This window comes from Poecilia formosa, unplaced genomic scaffold (assembly GCF_000485575.1).
Source record: "Poecilia formosa unplaced genomic scaffold, Poecilia_formosa-5.1.2 Scaffold456, whole genome shotgun sequence".
Lineage (NCBI taxonomy): Eukaryota > Metazoa > Chordata > Actinopteri > Cyprinodontiformes > Poeciliidae > Poecilia > Poecilia formosa.
The window spans coordinates 152,280-173,330 of NW_006800395.1; the positions used below are offsets into that span (position 1 = coordinate 152,280).

The 21,051-nt window shown below is 38.9% G+C and overlaps 1 protein-coding gene across 3 annotated transcripts in view; it reads left to right on the plus strand.

Annotated features, from left to right (window-relative positions):
* LOC103155925 (semaphorin-3B) overlaps window positions 1-20,082 on the plus strand; it is a 78,649-nt gene extending 58,567 nt beyond the window's left edge. For 2 of the 3 annotated variants that reach the window (XM_016663920.1, XM_016663921.1), the window contains 14 exons: window positions 6,172-6,291; window positions 6,419-6,512; window positions 7,859-7,978; window positions 8,085-8,227; window positions 8,326-8,440; window positions 9,835-9,904; window positions 10,056-10,203; window positions 11,170-11,389; window positions 11,476-11,567; window positions 12,409-12,450; window positions 12,756-12,913; window positions 13,035-13,090; window positions 14,969-15,108; window positions 15,983-20,082. In XM_016663920.1, coding sequence (XP_016519406.1) covers window positions 6,172-6,291; window positions 6,419-6,512; window positions 7,859-7,978; window positions 8,085-8,227; window positions 8,326-8,440; window positions 9,835-9,904; window positions 10,056-10,203; window positions 11,170-11,389; window positions 11,476-11,567; window positions 12,409-12,450; window positions 12,756-12,913; window positions 13,035-13,090; window positions 14,969-15,108; window positions 15,983-16,495 — 2,031 coding nt within the window. In that variant the 3' untranslated portion in view covers window positions 16,496-20,082. The remainder of the gene's footprint in view (window positions 1-6,171; window positions 6,292-6,418; window positions 6,513-7,858; window positions 7,979-8,084; window positions 8,228-8,325; window positions 8,441-9,834; window positions 9,905-10,055; window positions 10,204-11,169; window positions 11,390-11,475; window positions 11,568-12,408; window positions 12,451-12,755; window positions 12,914-13,034; window positions 13,091-14,968; window positions 15,109-15,982) is intronic. The other variant, XM_016663922.1, reaches the window with a different exon arrangement.
* Window positions 20,083-21,051: the final 969 nt, after the last annotated feature.

Below are 21,051 nucleotides of genomic sequence, written 5' to 3' on the forward strand. Positions count from 1 at the left end.
TGTAAAATTAAAAATATCTTTGCACAGGTACAATATTTGACCATGAGCTATCCTTATTTTATTTTTCTAGAAAATATAATCATCATCTGGTGTAGCTTCTGTACTTTTGGCAGTCTCTCAGTACCACTGAGTTGTCAAGTAAATATTAGCTTCATGAATCCTAATATTTGGGCTGCAGTTGGACTTACTTGCAGTTGGACTTACTTCATGCATTTAGCATCTCGATGTGAGTGATTCTTCCTCAGTGCTAACAGACTTCAGATTAAGTAATATTATTGTTTTGTTATAGCTACGTTTTGAGCAGCTGACATTGTATAGAAGTCCATATGGCAGCATCAAATTATGCATACTACAGAAATTCACTGGAAGGCAAAGCAAGACCTTTATTTACCTAAAGCAGTATTTTTATAGTGTGCTAGAATATTCATTAAAAAAACAGAGTTTATGGAATTGTGATTATTGGCTTGGAACTGAACAGATTATTTTTATTTGTTGTTCATGTTTAGATTGAATAACATAAAAAAACCTGTAGCTGTTTAAAACATGTGACCTTGACCAACAGCATGGAAGGAACTGAGTCAAAGCATGTGAAACTAACTGTTTTATGAAATTTTAAATCAGGGTCGAAGGAGATCGGCGGCAATAACGAAACCAAATGCTGTTTCTGCTAGAATTAAATGTGCTCGATTTATTTCCCCACAGATTACAGCAAAATAACATGCATCAAACACTGTTACTGCTAGAACAAATATGCTCGATTTATTCCCCACAGAATACAGTACAAAACACTCTGACTAAACACGTGATGCTCGGTTACCAGCGCTTACCTCGTGAAATGTGGCCGGAGAGCCTTCGGCCTAGAGACAAAGCAGCATCAACGTAGCTGGGCATTCGAACGCGATCCACAGCAGACTCTGACCAAAACCGCGGGCTTTTTCATATTTTATCTCTTAAACAAAGGGATGCCTGCATGCAAAGGGGAATGGCCATTTCCATCCTTGCAGGCGAGCCATCCAATCAGAGGTAGCCGCTCTCTGACCATGAGCCAATCATGGGCTGAGAGCGTGAACCAGCAGACCAATCAGAGCCCAACCCAAGTCAACCAGAGCCAAGCACGCCCTGTTCACGTGATCCGTATGAGTTTACAGCATGATCAATTTGCACAATAATCTGAGCAGAATAAGTTTTATCAAACAAAGAATAAAAAGATAATAAAAAGAATAATGATTATCAAAGAACATAAAAGATAATAAAAAGATAATAAAAAGATAAAAATACAAAATACCAGATCACTAACTATAATTATTTTCAAGATTCAGTACATTTGATTTGTCATGTACTTAGTATCTTTTATTTGGTCAGTAGTTTAAATTTAAACAGACTTTTTTTTTACCCTGATCTGGTGTCACAGCTTGTCATGCATTTAATTATGCATGTAAAATCTGGTTCTACTTCACTAATTGATTTAAGGATTACCAAAGGCCACCCAGGAATGAATTGCATGCAAGGCCATACATCTTTTTGAGTTTTAAGTCCTTTGCAACATTTTTTGTGCATCTTTTATTCAATTAATACGTTTTATATTTTACTGTCTAATCAGAATGTGGAGAAGTGCCACAAAACTGTCTCCATAAATATTTCATTGATTTCCCTCTGTGTGTTATAAAGCTCTGTTTACATTTATTTCCATATGGTGTGTATAAAGTATCCAGAACGTGTGTGTGTTTCTTTGTGTGTGTGTGTGTGTGTGTGTGTGTAAAGCAAACCCGTCATCAGTGTGATTGCACAGCTGTAGCAGACAGACAACGAGCTCCATTCATACGAAAATCCAGGCTCCAGTTTCAAATGACCAGAAGATGGACTGTGTATGTTCAAGTTTCAGTGTGTTTGTGTGTCTGAAAGAGAAAGTAATGACGGTGGTGATAAGTGGTGAAAAAAGGATTAAAATTGTTTCAGGAAAAAAAGCAAATAGGTTAAGCAAAAGAGTGAGAAAGTTTTAAAAACTTGAGAGTGTTAAATCTCTTTTTTGTGCGATTAGTTCTGTTGATTGATTGACTTTTCACTTGTGTAGACCTTTTCTTCCTCATTTCCTCCTCCTTTTTTTTCTGGTTTCTAAGTGGAAACTCACCCACACAGGATCAGCCCTGACCTTACACTTTTGACCCAAATTACAGAGAAGTCTGTTTGTCCATCCATCTCTATGGATCATCTCTGCCTCACACACTTTTTCCTTCTCTTTGTCTTCATCCTCTGTTCTCCTTGCACAAGTTTTCAACTTAACTGTTTTAACCTAAATACGTCGATATTTTCCTTTTCACCCCCCGACATTATCCCCCCCGACATTATCAAACTCTTTCATGTTTTTAGGGTGGGAAGCTTGTTTTAATATTGCGTTTTGGGCAATAACCTAGTGTGGCCTTTACTATAAAAGGCAGTAAATTGAGTGAAACAATTTCCCGCACCGCCACGGTTCATCACTCTAACAGACAGGCATACACAGGAAAGCATCCAAACAAACAGAGACGTGTTCACATAAACACAGTTAGACAGCAGCTGTAAACAGTTGACACTTCACCGAGACACTTGGTCTGACTCAGGACTCTGAGTGACACTGAAGCTGGATTTAAATCCACAGGAGAAAGCGATTGCCACTGCATTCTCCGTTCAGGAAACCTCGGAACCAGGGTAGTTTTTCTCAGGCCATTTTTAAACACCTACTGCATCAACCTACTACTTTGAACTTTGGGGTGGAAAGTGTGGTAATCAGTTTTGAATTAACTGAATTTTCCCAGAGTTATACTTTATGGTTTTACAGTTAGAATATCCTAGAATATTTTCACTGGGAAAGAAACAAGGCACTGTTGCCGTTGCATGTGCAAGAGTTTTTTGGGGCTTGTGACACGGGATTAATCTAATAAATATCGGTTATTGTTAAACATTTTTCAGAGCTGTGAGGGTTTAAGGTTGCAGACAGAGTGAAGACAGTTGTGACAGCTCAGAACCAAAGCTTCACAGTAGAGCAGCTGACTACCAAGGTGTTCATCAGAGAGTTGGTGCTACTGCTGGAATAAGCAGTGGCATTGCCAGGAAGTTAAAAGTAGCTGTTAAAATGAATATGAGGCTTAGCAATGGCACAAATGATAGCTTTATAGGATTCTAAACCTACAATGGACTTTTTTCCTGGACTAATTACAACAGAGGCTCCATTCTCATTTCTACTCAGTGACTAAGAATCATTGTGCCATTAATACATCCTTGATGGTTCACTAAGTTGGAAAAATACTACTGGTCAGGTTGGAATGCACAGATATAACACCAACATACATATTATTAAGTCTGTAGGAGAAACTGAACTGAACAAGGAACCTTGAACCCTTGAATTTTGCGTGAGGCGGCTCATTAAATATGTAAACATGAAACCATGCTGCTCCTGAAAGCCACCAATGTCTTTGCCAAAATTTTGTAAGTATAAACTTGTGTGTCCATTGCAAATTATTATTGCAGAATTAATGTTGAATCAATAAGAAACAACTGTTTTAGAAGGAAATCCATTTACTTTACAGTCTGTATGAAGCCAAAGTCCAGAAAAATCCACCTACCCCTGGAGGAAAATGTCACACTGGCCAGTTCATCTGCATCATCCTGATCAGTAGAGGTGGTCAAAGGGGTTCCAGGGCTATTACACTGTGCGGTGTTGTTCATCTAATGGTGGTGCACCACCAACCCAGTCAAGTGCAAACTCAAAACCCAGCTATGAACTTTATTAAAGGTTCATGGTTTGCATAAAGTTGCGGTTTAAAAGGGAAGTGAAAGATGAGCTCTAATTCCATTGCAACTAAAGATATATTGCGATAACCAAAACATGAGTTTTACACATGTGGGGAATGTGAAATGTCAAAGAGAGCATAGAGGGAGCTGTTGTTCATAAAGAAAAGAATGAATACAATAAAATAAATATTTATAAAACTTGTAAAAGTATTGCTGGGGCATTGATGAAATTATATTGCTGCAATTATTTATCAAAACAGACAGATGGGCGTACAGAAAACTAATTGATCTTTAAGGTTAATAATTTCCAGAAAAGACAAAAGGTTAGAGGGGAAAACAGACGTCCTCAATGGGACAATCCAGCTTTGAAAGAGGCGAAGGTGAGACGTCAAGTGAGGCCGTGTTGAGGTCGCAGGCTGCTTTCTTTCCTCACTGTTTCAACTAATGAGTCAGTGAAAGGTCGTAGGGTCACTGAACCCTTAAACATCCCCCAGCAGCACATCCACAGACCGATCCTCAAACCCCCCCCTTTGAGAAGATGTGATTGCTGGCATAAGTCATGGTGTCTGTCCTGTGTGTCTCTTAGGCATCTTTTAAATGCTGTCCTGTGTCTTTTTCTCCCGTCACATCAATGAACTGCAGCCATCCAGGCTGTCTCACAATGTGATGACACGGACATGCAAATAAAAACCCATCTACACACACCGAGGGTTGATATTTAAGTTGAGGATGTCAAGCATCTTCCATCTACTGAAAAGGTTGAGTCAAACTTTAGACACTTACATTTGAATATCTGTTTGTTAAAACAGTCCTTTTGGATATATTTAATTTTAGTAATCTGTCTGTAGCAAGTTCAAATTAACGGGATACGATACAGAGTAGAGAACAGCTGGATTTATACAGAAATTATATTTCTGCAGTTATTTTATTTATTTATTTTTTTTGGAGGATCAGATGAAAGGGTGAATGATTAGAAATGGACACTTTCTCATTTTTTATAAGTAAACATAAAATATAAACTGTTTCATTTTTTCACTCTCCAATTGAGGTCACTTGTGGTCTTCCAGAGAAAATCCCATAAAATAGAAATTCATGGTTTTTAATCAGACAAATTAAGGGAAATCTGAAAATATGTTCATGCATCACTGTCAATCACAGGCCTGTTTATTACTGCATTTTGAACCTTGAGAGTTTGATCTCATTCCAGACTATTGTGCAAAAATACAAAAGTCTAAATCTGAAGTTAAACCAAGGTGGTTTCATTACTTCAGCCAACAAGTGCTGTGGTCTGGACACTATTAAAAAAACAACAACATCTGATTAGTTTCAAATGCAAATTTCCCAGAAACCTCAACATCTTATTCCAACTTCCATCCTTCCTCTCTTAGTGTCCATTCTTGTTGATATTGTATGTTTACTAATGACCTGCATAATTTGCTGCCAGTGCTTTGAGTGTCACTGCATCAGTGGACACTTTGTATTTCCGGCTCATTATTGCTGCTAAGGCATACAGCGCAGCGATTTTTTTTCCACAGACAAATCAAATCAGCATATGATGCTATACCCCTAGAGAAAAATGCCATTAATGATCATAATGGTTATGCTCATTATTATGTCCACATTCTCGTTATTTAAGGGCCAGCTCCCTCAGAACTCACTGCTCTTAGGTTGCACAGTTAATGTATCTTGTAGTCTCTTAGCGTACCATAAGTCATTTATGAGCTGTCCCTTGAGAACATGCTAACTGTAACGTGACTCTGAGATGGACAGATGTGCTTCGGGGTCAATGACACGCTATCCGATAGGACAAAGAAGGATCAGAAAGAGGTCAAGATGCTGAAAGCAACGTATGTGCAGAGGAATAGATGACAAAGATGACAAGAAGTGGTTTTGAAGGTATCGGGTGTTGCAAAAGATTATGGTAATGATGTTTACCATAAGTTGCCTTTCAGTTTAGTTCATTCTTGTACTTTATCAACTAAATACTTCATTTGAAAGCCTAAAGATCTGAGGTAAACTTGTCAACTTTAATTCATTTGGATTCAGATTTGGGCACGAATAGCTGTAGACACTCTTATAAAAACATTCTGCAGGCATGTGTGTGTTCAGCCAGGACACAAAGAGCGTCACAACAGTGTGCTGGAGTTTGATCTAAGAACTTGGCCGTGTTGTCACAGGCACAGAGGTTGAGGAGCTATGTGAGGAATGTGAATCAATAAGCTGAAGGACACAATGTCCAACCTTCGCCTGGTACAGCTTCCTGTAAAAACCTGAAATCTGTGGTCATGTATGTAGTTCATGATGCTTAGGAGAAGTATTATTAAACCCGATGACACAAAAAAGAAAAATCACTATTTAAGCTCCTAGCAAAATTAATTCCAGAACAATCTTTGTGTGTTTCAGTCTGACTGTGTGAACTACGTGAAGATTGTGCACCACTACAACCGAACCCACCTGTACGCCTGTGGAACCGGGGCTTTCCACCCAACCTGTGCCTTTGTGGAGGTGGGACACAGGATGGAGGTGAGGAATAAACAAAATGCGAACCAACACAAATACACTTCGTTACAGTTTGAATCCGGCACTTCACAGGTGAGCTTGCTTGCTGTAGTGTAACAATCATTTTCTTTGTGCTCTGGTTCCCTGGCAGGACCATGTGTTTAGGATCGACCCCTCTAAGGTTGAGGACGGGAAAGGGAAGAGTCCATACGATCCTCGGCATAACGCTGCAACTGTGCTAATCGGTAACTGAACCTATATAACTTTTCTCATCTGGTTATTCGCTTGATTGTTTTAGTATGGGTTAGGTCTACCTCCGGTTTTCATATTTTGGGCTGTGATTGAAAAGCCTTACAAATACACTCATAAACATTGAGCTTATTCAATTTGTGTCAATTTCAGCCTCAAACTCTATTTTATTGAAATAAAATGTTTTGTGCTAGACCAACACAAAATCATGTAGACCCTATTACCTTTTAGCTTAATTCATTGCAACCTGCAGAAGCCAAACAGGTAAGTTTGGCTTCTGCCAAACTTACCTGTTTGGCAGACAGGTAAGTTTGCCAAACCACTAAGATAGATGTTATCTATCTTAGTGGTTTGATAGATAACATTAGCTAAGAAACAGCTGGACGAATACTAGGGATTATACCAGGCAGGTCAGGGAGAATATTTAAAAGTTAAAGCAAGGTTAGATTACAGACTGATATCCCAAGCTTTGTGGGTCTCACACAGCACTGTTCAGTCAGTAATCTGAACATGGAAAGACTGCCTATCACAATGTGGCTACCTAAAGCTGACAGGCCACGTGAGGAGAGCATAAATCAAGCAATCTGCTGACAGCACAGTCATTAGTTCTCCATTGCCCAAGTCTGGTCTGCATGCAAGAGCAGCACGAGGAAAACCACTGTGGAAAAAAACACTTTAAGTCCCGTTGACAGTCGTAGAGGACAAAGCAGACATGTGGTAGAAGGTGCTTTGGTCAGATGAGAGAAAATGTTTGCTTTTCAGCCTACATGAACGTATGTGAGGTGGGAGGCTAACACTGCACATCAGCCTGACAACTCCATCCTCCTTGGTTAAACAATGTGGTGTCATTATGCTGGGTGTAGGCGTTTCTTCATCATGGAAAGCTGGAAAGAGTTGATGGAAAGATGGATGGAGCCAAATACTCGTCAAGTCGGAAGAAAACCTGTTATTGTCATAATGATCAAAGTTTAGTGGGCAGGTTTATTGAGGGCTACAGTCACTCTTCTTTCACTTTGACTGAACCCTTTATTTTTTTTTAAGAAAAACATCTGGTTTCATTTTGTACAAAACAACATACTCCCTAAAGACATCATATAGTAATTGCAGCAAACGGTGGTTCTAGAAAGTGTTGACTCAGAGACAGACTGTGTCATGCTCTCCAGTTTTATTTACTTGTTTTTTTTATTGAAAACCATGTGTGTCCTACTACAAATTACTTTGTGTTGCTCTGTCACGTGTTGAAAACATGTTGAAGTTCATGGCTGCAATGTGACCAACTGTAAAAAAAAAATCATGCATGTTCTGAATCTGGCATAGACTAAGCAGTATTTGTGTTTCCCAGGTGATGAGCTTTATGCAGGTGTAGCCACAGACTTAATGGGACGAGACTTCACCATCTTCAGAAGTCTGGGCAAACGTCCCTCGATTCGCACCGAACAGCACGACTCACGTTGGCTCAATGGTGCGTGTACTTTTGTTTGTCTTGTAAATAAGCATCAAGCGCCCTCATGGGACAACGTGGTGTGACGACTGACGCTGCGTTAATTGCCTTTAATTCCGCCAACCAGAACCAAAGTTTGTCGGCTCCTTTTGGGTCCCTGAGAGTGAAAATCCAGACGACGACAAGATATTTTTCTTCTTCCGGGAGACGGCGGTTGAAGCTCAAGGTTTGGGAAAGTCCACTTACTCGCGCATTGGACAGTTATGCAGGGTGAGAGGTCACTTAATCAACATCCAACAATGTGGAAAATTGGGATTAAAAACTCTGTTTATGCAAAATCAGATTATAATTGAGTTTTGTTTTGTCAGAATGACATGGGTGGACAGAGAAGCCTGGTGAACAAATGGACAACATTCCTCAAGACCCGTCTGATCTGCTCAGTACCAGGAGCTGATGGCAGTGACACGTACTTTGACGAGCTGCGTAAGTGTACAGGGCACACACTGGAGCAGAAGTACTCCAATGAAACTACAAATTTAAGGATATTTCTAGGTTTAGTATCATATAACATACAGATATATGTGAAGTTCGGGTTCTGTTCGGGTCTGTTAATTTAATCATGAAGAAGGTTGACCTGGTTTCAGTGCCTCAACTTTTGTTGTAGTGATTTTCAGTCAGCGTAGGAAAAATATGAAATCTTTGGAATGATATGTATACTTCCTGTTTCCATTTCTGACAATATCTGCTGTACAATTCAAGGAAAAGATTATTTATATGGCTTCAAGAAAAGCTAAACGGGGGGGAAAAAAAGTTGGAAGATTTTCTGACCCTTTCCTCTGGATCTCTACCCAGAAACACATTCTGGTGGTGTAAACGGAGAAGATGTTAGGAAAACGTGATCAATTCACCAGGATTTAAAAGCATTTACAGCGTTTAACCTTAAGGGATCCATATTAAAGTAGAGATTAAAGTAAAACGGCAGAATTTAAAGTGCTATGCAGATTTACAGTAGGATTGATGATTCTTGTATGTCTTACGATATTTCTGTCCCTCCATTTCCAATCATTGAAAGAAATCAAAACAATAACAACTGTCTGAACCAGCATCTTTACTTTTAATGTGAATTATAATAAAAAAAAACTTTATGAATTAAGTTTTATTACATTTTAACCAAATAATATGTAATACATCAATAAATATGCTTTAAATTCATCAATTGTTATACGATAATATTCAATATTCTCCAAAATTCCTTCTCCAAAAGACTTTTTGTTATGTAATGTTTTTCTCAGACCTGTTGTCATGTGGTTTTTCCAGCTGCGGCAGGAGTTTTTAAGATGTGACTGATAAAGTGTCTGAAACTCTCTGCGGGCCACAATATGGCCTCCCTTTGTGCTCATCTCATGACGGAAGGAAAGGTTAATTAAGTGGAAGACTTTGTCCAAACCCTAACCCCGCCTCGGGCTGCACCTGCCATTCACATTTCTCCATGTGAACGATGAGTCTCTTATCTAGATGATGAGCTTGGGACTGCACCTGAGGCCAAAAGTAGAGAGAATCTGTGTGTGAAACTGTGTTGGTAAACTATAGGAGTTATCTGTTTAAAAAAAACATTACTTCATTAGTTTGTAAACTTTTTTTATTTCTATAAAATCGTAACATTTTAAGGCTTCTTTGTTCAAGAAGCAAGACTGAGTTTCCTGACATCCGCATTAAGCTGCGGTGGATTCTGTTTCATGTCATGACCCCCACTAATCAGCGAAATGTCTCTTTAAAGTGGTTAGACATGTCCATAGGGCTTTGTTTATCTTTTTCCCAACCTTTGACCTCTGGGCTACCGCCACCTGACCCGGCTGTCTGTGTGTGTCTGTCCTCAGGGGACGTGTTCTTGCTGCAGACGAGGGACAAAAAGAACCCTCTGGTCTATACTGTCTTCTCTACTTCCAGGTCAGAGTCGAGTCACATGTGCATGTTTGTTTATGCGCAGGAGTGAGTGTGTGAGGGTGTGCATTAGGGAAAGTGAACGGCGAGGAAGCAAAGTGCATACATGTCATGCATGTGTTTGTTGTATCTAACCCTGCTCCTCTTGTTCCCCCAGCAGCAGTGTGTTTAAAGGCTCAGCTGTGTGTCTTTACTCCATGAATGACATCCGGAGGGCCTTCCTGGGGCCCTTTGCACACAAAGAGGGGCCTAACTACCAATGGGTCCCTTTCCAGGGAAAAGTGCCCTATCCCCGCCCAGGAATGGTATGTTAATAACTGACAAAACAGCAGACAGACTGTAATAACGTCCAATCGTAGCAGGTTATTAAAATAATTAAAGCCAATTTTCTTAAGAAGGTTATTCCTTAAAATTTAGCACACCTCCATCCTTATGTTGCATCTTTTTAAATTACATTTTAAATTTATTTCTTCATGTTTTTTTACTTTTAATCAAATCAGGGTTGACTCTGGCCAAAAAAAACAAAAAAACCATGTAATGCCAGTGACAGAAATAATGTTAATAAAACAGTTTAATGGCAGTACTTTCAGAGAACCCAGTATGGTGCTAAAAACCAGTTTTCCGTGCAAAACATTTCCACAGTTGTCCCAATCAATGAGGGTTTGACACTCCACCAACCACAGAAGCCTTCAGTCAGCAGGATTTGTTCATGCTGAACTTCATTTATAAGGCCACAACAGCTCCAGACATACTGCATAGTTAGCAGGCAAGTTATACTTTAATAATGCAACAGAAATAATGTAAAACTGCATTTTTACTGATTTGGATTTCAGATACAGATCCCACAGGCTTGCAAGGCTTACGGTCAGGCTGGACCAAAGTAAATGAGTCAGATTTCTTCATATAAGAAGAAATAAGCTAGCTTTAAGCTAAGATGTCTCAAGGTGCTAAAGTGCTCCTAAGTATTCAGAAAATCCAGAGCTGGAATTTTAATTAAAGAGAGAAACTGGACTCTGACCTGGAGTAAATCTCCTCCAAGTCCCTGACAGCCCTCACACCATAATGACCTCAATGCGGCCGCACAACCGGGGCTTGGTGCATTCTTAACCAGCTGAAACACTGATGAGTCAGATGTTTTATTCCACTTGTATAAAACCAAAGGCAAAAATATTTTTTGAATGGAACGGATGAGTTCAGTCATAGCAGTTTCATTTTCATGTTTTAGCAAGTTCTGGAAACTACAAAATGTGTTTCTCCTTTCCTTCCGTTAGTGTCCCAGTAAGACATTTGGGAGCTTTGAATCCACAAAAGGTTTCCCAGATGATGTGATCCAGTTTGCCCGTCACCACCCCCTGATGTACAACCCGGTGTACCCCATGAATCGACGGCCTGTGTTCGTTAGGACCAACGTGGAGTACAGCTTCACACAGATCGCCGTGGACAGAGTCAATGCTGCTGATGGGCAGTATGATGTCATGTTCATCGGAACAGGTTCGTGAACGGTTTCTCCTTCACTTTGCGTTTTCTCTTTAGTGAAATGAAAATGATGGGGAGATAATGAGCATGTGGCATTCCAGACAAAGGGACAGTCCTAAAGGTGATCAGTGTCCCCAAGGAGAGCTGGAACAACATGGAAGAACTTTTACTGGAAGAGCTGGAGGTCTTCAAAGTAAGAACTAAATTAACTTCAACGTGTTGTACAAGAAAGTAGAAATAAATACCACATTTTATGATTTTGCCTAACCTGTCTAATTTTTTATTAGATGAAATATCAGAAACAGTTCAGCAGCAATTTATAGGAAAACAATGCAGCCACTGTTTTTAAGTGACCAGAAAGGCACATTTCCCAACTTACTTTCAATTGTCTTCAAACAGACATTAAATATGATGAAAAACAAAGTCAAGACAATCAAAAATGCTGCTTAAAGTAAAAAAAAAAAATAACTGAAAATTTGATTTAAAATACAACAAATCAATTTATGATCTTGTTTATACAGTGTGGAGGAGGAAATCAGGAGAATGGTCATTTAAGAGCTAGTAGCTTGGAGATCTAACAGACGGGCACCCTACCCAGCAATTTAAAAGAATATTTTAATTAGCAATAGTGTTGAAATAGAAAAAAAAACATTGACAAAACAGTAACAATATTTGGATCATTCAGTTAGATATTATTCTTATCCCTTTCAACCAACAACTGTTTTCCAAGACTGCTTTACATTTACAAGCTGGGCAGTGAATGTGTAAACATGTGAAAAAAAACTTTGCTTTTAATGGTTCTAACGCTGATTGATATCTGTGCTTTAAAGTAGAGAGAAGCTTAAAGCAAAACGTAAGAATGTTCACGTTTTTTTACAGTCGTCTTATATGATAATAACATTTCTTGTTTCTACAGAGCAGTTTTTGAAATACTGCTTTCTAAAAATGTTTGTGTGTCTTTAACTGCTACAAACGAAGGGCTTATTTCTATTTTAAGGGTACTAATATTTCTTTTAATCCATTCTTTTCTTCAGGATGCCTCATCTGTTATTAACATGCAGATCTCTTCCAAACGGGTAAGTTTACTTTGACTCTCTCCTGTTCAGAAACATGCTAACAACATGACCACCCTCGAGGCCATGTGTTGAAAAAACAAACAGTAAAAGAAGGTGATTAGTGACAACACTAAATCGGAATGGTTACAGAAAGTTCACTTCAAATCACCTAAAGGCGTCATAAATTACCACAGTCGTCACGGTTACAGAGATATAAACGATTTGATTTATGACAGATAACTCCAGCTGTTTTCTATTCTGATAAATGGACATTCTTTAGGCCTTTTTGTCAAACGTTTCCATCTCGCCCCTGCCTGTTTTCACAGCAACAGCTGTACGTCGGCTCGGACACGGGAATCGCCCAAGTCCCTCTTCACCGGTGCAGTGTTTATGGGAAGGCATGCGCCGAGTGCTGCCTGGCCCGAGATCCATACTGCGCTTGGGACGGAACGTCCTGTACTCGTTACCTACCGAATACAAAGAGGTCTGTGACAAAATGTCTACGGCATACGTACCATATGGAGAGGTAGCTGTAAAGAAATGGAAGTCTTGACAGAAAGTGGAAATGACTATAACCAGTTTTTGTTTTTATATATTCCATTTAGACGTTTCCGTCGACAGGATGTAAGGAACGGGGACCCCAACACCCTTTGCTCAGGAGGTAAATTTACAACACTCGCACTGTAAAATGCAGCCCAGTTAAATTTTATTAGTAGAAGTGTAATGATACAGTCAGCTTATGAGGATGTAGAATAATGGGTTCAAGAGGAGACCAGATATTTTTTTACAATATTTCCAGGAAAACTATTAATCGCCATTTTTTTGTTTTGTTTCCGTGAATAGAATTATGGTTTCATTAACCAGCAAAAGTATTTACAAGGCTCTGCAGAATATCTCCTTCCCCATTTAAGTCCATATATTGTGCTTTGCTTGTCTAATCCTGATGACTAAAGTGCATTAAGCTGCCTCTTTTTTCTGTTTTAGGACTAAAGCTTTTAGAAATCTCTATTCTTTGTTTTTATAAAGAATCTTTTTCAGTCCTGAGTTGCCAAGTTCAGGTGTGATAAGTCAAGATATTTTGAATCACAGTTTATCAAATACATTACAGGGTTTATTGAAAACAAAAATAGACCTTCAATTCTGACAGGAGGCTCTGAATCACAAACCAACTTTTGCACAACTGGTAATAGTTAGTCAGTTGTGCTATTTGTGTGATTAAAGTTAATTTGTACATTTGGTCACTTTGTCACAGTGTTTTTTTCTCTGTCACACTAACAAAAATCTGCTTCATAGGTACTTTAAAATTGGTGTGAGCTTCTTCAATGCTTTAGGAAGTGAACGCTGATGGGCAATCTGGTGACCAATCTTGCACCAGTTTACGTTAAACTAGATCTGTGTTGGGTTTGGTCAGGTCAAAGTTACGTAATTCACATTCATAGTTCATCATATAAACATTCTGAACTCAGTTTAAAGTTCCAACTTCAACCAGCTGATGCAGTTTTTTTTTATATATATATATTTTCTGAAATTACATTAAAAATAAATGTAGCTGTAGGTCACGGCTTCATTTATCAGTGCTGATGGTCAGTCTTTAGTTGATGCTGTCAACACAACAGGGCAATTAAAGAACTCTTTCCTTTCTTACCCCTAAGCCTAATAGCAACTGCACAGTGTTGAGTGAAAAACACAGTAAATGTACTGAGTGTTAGTATTGTAAGGTTTCTGTGCTATAAGATCTTGTTACAGCCCTGTTTGTTAATGGTAAATTTGTGTGAAAACAAAAATATGTAGAATGTAGCAGGTTTTAATTCTACATGTTCTCATGAACACTGTCTGTGCCTTTTCCTGTGTTGACATGGTGAAAGTCTTGGTATGTGACGTCTTACTGTCTTCATGGCAAAACAGCCAAAACGCTTCACCTCTGGTGACATCTGTCCTCTCAGACCACAAAGAGAGCATTCAGCCCCTCTCTGTGTTTCTACACCACAACGAAATCAGGCTAATCACTCCCGCTGAAAGAGCTCCTGGGTAATGAGATTACATCATGTGGCATTCAGGCCGAGTAAAACTGATGAACATCAGCGCAATTGTCTCTGATGTGACTGGAGCGGCTGGTCAGTCTGTTTGGCAGGTTACACCAAATCGTTTCCACTTAAAGCCCCATGCTGCTGCTAAAGTTTTATCCTCTGTATTTATTGAATAGTTTTTCTTTTTCTTTCATTCGTTTTAGACAAGGCTTAGAAACAAAAGGTGTCATTAAGTTAGGACTTTAGAAGTCAAAACATGTGTAAATATTTGGGTCAATTCACTAAGTTCTGATAAATAATGAGAAGAAATGCTCTTGTATAGAGGAATCATACATTTTCCTGTCATGTGCAAGAACTGTCATGTCTAAATATATTTTTTAAATGCCCTTCCAAACAACATAAGCCAAGGTACCGAAAGGCAAATATTTTCTAGACTGTGTTTTTTTTTCTTTCTTTTTTAATGAAATATAGCAAGCCTATAATTATATCTTTGTCTCTTCTGCCCCCTTCAGACCACCACAAGCATCGTGTTGCAGAGAGGAAGCTGTATGGAGTTGAGGGAAGCAGCACTTTCTTGGAGTGTATCCCCAAATCCCTTCAGGCCAGAGTCACCTGGACTTATCAGAAACAACCACAGAACCCGAGAGAGGAGGTGAGAGAGTGCGAAGGTTGAGGACGAGTTGGGGATGAAGGCACATTGTAACGATGCTGTCTGAGGTCACCGTATTGTTTTGTTTTTATCAGATTATCCACTTCATTATTTGCTTCTTATTGCTCTAATTCAGGACTTTTGGATGATTCACCTCCCATGACAGCTGAAAATGTAATTAGAGTAACTCTACCCATAAGGGGCCACTGACCAGATTGGGTTTCATAAGAGCATTACCTAAATTACTGATCAGAAAAACACGCTCATTTTTATTCTCTTCAGAATCTGTCAAAATATTGCTGCTAACAATGATTCACAATTTGCACTATCACACAAAGAACCAAAACTGGTGGCATGACTTACTTTAGGGATTTTATATTAGTGTTTAATTAAGACACTGTAAAAAACAAAAACAAACTTGAAATCTGTTGCTCTAAAACACTCCATCGATTCAGAATGAGTTGAACTATTTTGCAAAGAAGAATTTCACTAGATGTGCTAAGAAAGTAATTACATTTTATTTCCATAGTACCAGTTCTGTACAAATGTAATCTTAAGACACTTTACAAGTCAATAATTTCTATCCATATAGATAAATAGCAGAAGATATTGTGGCATGATCTTGGAGAGAAAGCTATTAGATAAAGAAATATTCCATAGTTAGTAGCTCTTTCATTTGCTTTACCCAGGAGTGAAATGGTTAAATACAGAAAGGGCCTCAGTTTTCTCTGTAGACAGAGGACATTTGATCATTGGCAACAAAATTTAGGTGGGTCATTCCCTCAGGGAACAAAAACACCAGGCCGCATAGAGACAGTTCAACAGACAAATTGAATCATGTTGTCCGAGCTGAACCGAATCATATCTTTGACTCTAGGTACGTCTCGATGAACGTATCCTGCAGACAGACAGGGGCCTACTGATTCGTCGGGTTCTCAAGAGAGATGTCGGTGTCTACCAATGCCACGCTATGGAGCACGGATTCACCCAGACATTGCTGGGAATCACTTTAGAAGTCGTACCATCGACGTCTTCCTCCATCTCCAATCTTCCCTCCGACTCCCCTGTGCGATTAGATCCTCGCAGCGGAGGTGCTCCCTCACTGACCAATCAAAAGCTTTGGTATCGGGACTTCATGCAGCTGGTGGACCACCCTAACCTCAGCACTGTTGACCAGATTTGTGAGCAAGTTTGGGCACGAAAGCATGCTGGTGCCGACCAGGTGTCAAAGAGTTTTGAGTCTCCGAGGAAGGAGATCGTACCTTTGGGTCCTGCTGTCCGACCGGCCAATAAGAAATGGAAGCACCTCCAGGAGATCCGAAAGGGGAGAAACCGCAGGACCCATGATGGGAAACCGAGCTCTCGGGCACCGCGCAGTGCTCGGGAGTGACGACGGCGAGAAACGGATGAAAAAGAGTGAGAGGGAGAGTGAAAGAAAGTAACTGAGAGACCAGATACTCATGGAGGTGTTCACATATACAAGTACACACATAAAGACATGCACAGACACACTCCACCTCCTGTATTGTGTTTATTTATCTATGGATACCACCACTATACGGTACACCATCCCCCTGATTCCTCATCCCTGTGACCAGCTTCCTGCATGTGCTGCCTTACTGCCCAAACTGATTCTGCACGATCCCTTTACACTTCTTCACTAGGATAGTCACGTGTTCTAGCAAATACGCGAGAAGAAATTCACCCTCATGAGGAGGCAATAAACTGACACACACATCTACAGCTTATTCTACAAGCCATTTACACTACTTTAATAGTTAGTGTGTTACCTGTTACTCTCTGGACAACACACTGCTGCCACTCATGAACAATCCGAAAGGTTTTGAGAAGCACTCTTCTATGTATAACATTTCTTTAAGTGATCTAAATATGGACAGAATGGGGAAAGTGACAACTGGAACAATGATGCAAAAATATAGTCTTGAACTGAAAACGAGTAATTATGCTTAAAATGTATGTGCATGTTGCAGTGACATTTGTAAGAGCCAGAGTAATTGACAAACATCTTTCTGTGGCCCTCCTTCCATTCTCATCACCACTTGTCATTTGTACAAATTACACCCTGGAGCCATGAAGAGTTACCAGCACCCGCAGAACACATTATTATTTGTGAAAATGTTATAAATTTGTTGTGGGGTTGAGTCAGTTTTATTTTTGGAGCCGTTTCCATTGACACATTTAGTTTGTATCATCATAAGCAACAGACTTAAAACAAAGAGATGCACCGATCGGGGTTTTCTGGCCAATTTTAGAGTAGACTTAGAGTTGAGTCAGTGCTCTTCCACATTGAGATGAGTCAGTTAAGGTGGATAAGGCGTGTGGTTAGAATACAGTCTGGCACGGGAGGAAACCCTCCAGGTGGATGGATGGATGACAAAATTATAATCACTGTGGGACTCTTGTACCGCAGACATTTAATAAATAATGTCTGAAAGACCTGCCCAAAAGAACATAGACCATTCACATGCAGCAACTGTAGCAGTGCTTCATCTGTTAAAAATCTGGACCGATGGTGAGTCGCTATGGATATATTTATAAATATTACTTTGAATGAAGGATTTACTTCCTCTTTTACTGCTAATGTTAGTACACAGGTGATGACTTCAAATGGTTTACAGTTAAAGTTAACAGCATGTGTGAGCTTTATAGTGCTGCAATAGAAAAAAAATGTCAACCAATTTGACCACCAGTTTCCACTAAAGTCCATTCAAAGGTTACTGGTACTTGAAGAAACAGCACTTCCATATAGTGATACAGTTCTAGACTTAATTTGTTAAGGTTTCAGACCTAGAGGTAAACAGTTGAAGTGGTCAAGCTGAAAATCAGCCATTTCCAATCACCAGATGTCAGAAGTCTTCCTCGGTGCATCTCTGATCAGAATACTTATTTCAGTCAGTGTATGTGGTCTTAGTTAGGAACGAGTCATAACTGACCTCTTACTAAAAAATCATATTGCTGGTTAAAACCACTAGACAGTGGGTAATGATAAATGTACTCATATTCCATAAAGTGGAAGAAGAATACGATGTTTACGGAACAGCAAAAGCTGAAAAAAACAATAAAGCAAATAAATCAATCTATAAAAAAACAATTTGAGAATACAATTAGAAACCCAATTAGAGCTCATAGTATCACTTGCAAAGAAAAAAATGCAACTAAAATAATTTGGATGCAATTCAGAACAGTAATTCTTACATACTGTCTATCTTTTTGCTTCCAGCATTTTTGGCATTAAAGATAAATAATGAGAACAGTGGTTTGTGGGGAAAGGGATAAATATGGTAGGAAAGGTCAGAAGAAAGGGGGAGGATTTAAGCAGACTCAAAATATGACAACCCATATTTTTTGGGCTACAGAACAGTATATAAATATATAAATATATCTATATTAGCATGATATTTATGAGTGAGAATAAGGTTTTTCTTTTCTGTATACTAAGCGGTACAACATTTCTTTCGCACTGTTCAATCCTAACTTGTTAGTGATGCATAGATAAGCAGTTGATACACAGTGAGTACAGGATTCCTAGTTCAGCACACGAAATTTCACACAATTCGTTTTCTACAGATTGTGAAAAAAATACACTTTGTAACCACTTGTTATGTAGTGTTGCAGTCATTGAAATCATTGGATGCTGCTTGAGGATGTAAACTCGGTTAGGACAGCAAGGTTTTCCTTTTTAAATGTCTTAGTCTTTAGGTGTTTTATTTTTAAAGAAACCACATTCGTTGGTTGTTTGTGCTAACATGGTGTGTGTAGCCTGCCCCCTAGTGTTCATTGCTTGAACAGGCTCAGATAAGGAGCCTGTATGTGGTACTTTGGTATGTCATAACCAGTATGCAAGAAAGGAACTGGTGGGTCTTCTTAGATAAAACACGTGTTTATGTTTTACAGAAATAAAATCTGTACCGATATGTTTTGTGCTGCTACCACCAAATATCATGGTTTTAATCACATTACCTTAAGTTAGTGTATTCATCCCAGTTAAAAGCAAGGCAGCACAATCCGGGTCTGCGTGGGGATTTTAGATGTACGATATCATTGTCATTGTTATTTATGTACCTTTGTTATAGATGTGTAATTAAGTCTTTAAACTAAACTGAACGATGACGCCTACGAAAGGGACACTCAGCATTTCGACACCACATTGAGCAGGGCTGGACTGACTTAACCATGTGGATTTTCAATGCTTAAGGGAGCAGCTGATCAGTGCTTTGGACATATGTGCACCAACCAGTTCTGAACCAGCAGTGATGTCAAACATGCCTGAGTATCCCTTTTTCACCCAGCTTTTTGTTTGTGCTTGAACTTGCATGACTAAAGTTTGTGGCTAATGCATCTGACAATGACATGGTGACATGAGAGATCGAGAGGTAAAGAAAGCACAATGTTAAATATCATTATTATTCCTATGTATTTATGTGGAAAGATAAGCTGAGTTGTTGTGGACTTTTGTGTTTTCCTTATAAATGTAGATTTATTTCTCTAGTGTTCATGTTCTGCTGACAAGGACTTGTCCTTAGCATTTTTTTTAATCCTTTACAGCCAATGGAAAAGCTTTTTTTCCTGCAGACAGTGTCCAATTAAAGTCTTTTGTTGTTCTAAAAGCCCTCTGTTCCAAATCTTCCTTATATCCCAATTCTATGTGATGTGGTGGTTTTTTTTAAAGCTTACTATGAGAGGCTTTTGTATTTGTATGTTGAGTGAGTGCATGTGTCTGTGTGCAAGAGTAAACTGTTCACTTGAACACGATTTGTGTCTTCAGCCTGATGGTTTTTGTGGACAACAGAGCTTTGTATATAGTGGCAAAGGTACAGTGGAGTGTTGGGAAGTCTGTAGCTGAAAGTCTGAGGTCAAAGGCCAAAGTTAATGTGGTGCACTGTAATATACCTGGGTCTTTGTGAAATGTCATGTCAAAATGTTTTTGATTAATACAATAAAAATATGCAGTTACTTAAAGATTCGCTTGACTTTTTTTGAACACTATCGCGTTATTGAATGCACTAGAACTGTGCATAATTTGCGGTTTTAAAACTAAGCTTGGGTTCCTATAATCCACATCTCTTGAGGAAAATTTAAAAACCACCAAAGAAAGGGTGTGTAGGGTCCAAATCTCCTTCCTGCTAATCTCTGTGTGTTAGCTACACATCATCTCAATAAATGAAACTACCATCAGGAAGACATTTTTTTTCTCTTCAGTATGTTGGGAGAGTGGATGTGAATATCTGTGTGTGAGCATGAGGCTGGGAATGTGTGATTGTGTCTGTGTGCAGCTGTTTATCTATCAGGGGTTCTGGGCTGAGCCCTCTCCTGGGTCATGTTGGGCCCTCACTAATGTATGGAATATATCTTAAACAACAGTTTTCCATTCTTTGGCTCAACAACTTTACCGATTTCTAGTTATGGTTCTGTTCTGGGGATGAGTGTGGAACCATCGGAGATGATAATACAAAGAAGGATTCTTCATAAAATCAAGAAAATTATGGACAACCCTGATTAGGCTGTTCATGAGACTGATTTGGGAAAATAGTGTTTTCAGTCAGAGGCTTCTCCAAATTTACTACAATCTTTGAAGAATTTGAATTAATAAGAGTTACAACATTTAATTTCTCCTTATTGTTGGAATTAATAAAGTGTTTTTTTTTTATTTGTATTACGTCTCTGCACATCACTCCAGCAGGTGGTACCGATATGTTTTTCTTCATTTCTCAGGTATATTCTTAGCGAGTTTATTGTCTCATCGACATTAAAAAGCAAATTACCTTCTGTGTTAGAAGGTAATTCATCTCAGTGACACAACATTAGTCAAATAAAACAACTGCCTTTTCACCCTGTCATCCATTTTAGTGTCTGCAAATTAAATCAAAATAACTATAAACACTATAAATTAGTCTTTATAGAACAGTTTGTGGCTTTATACTTATT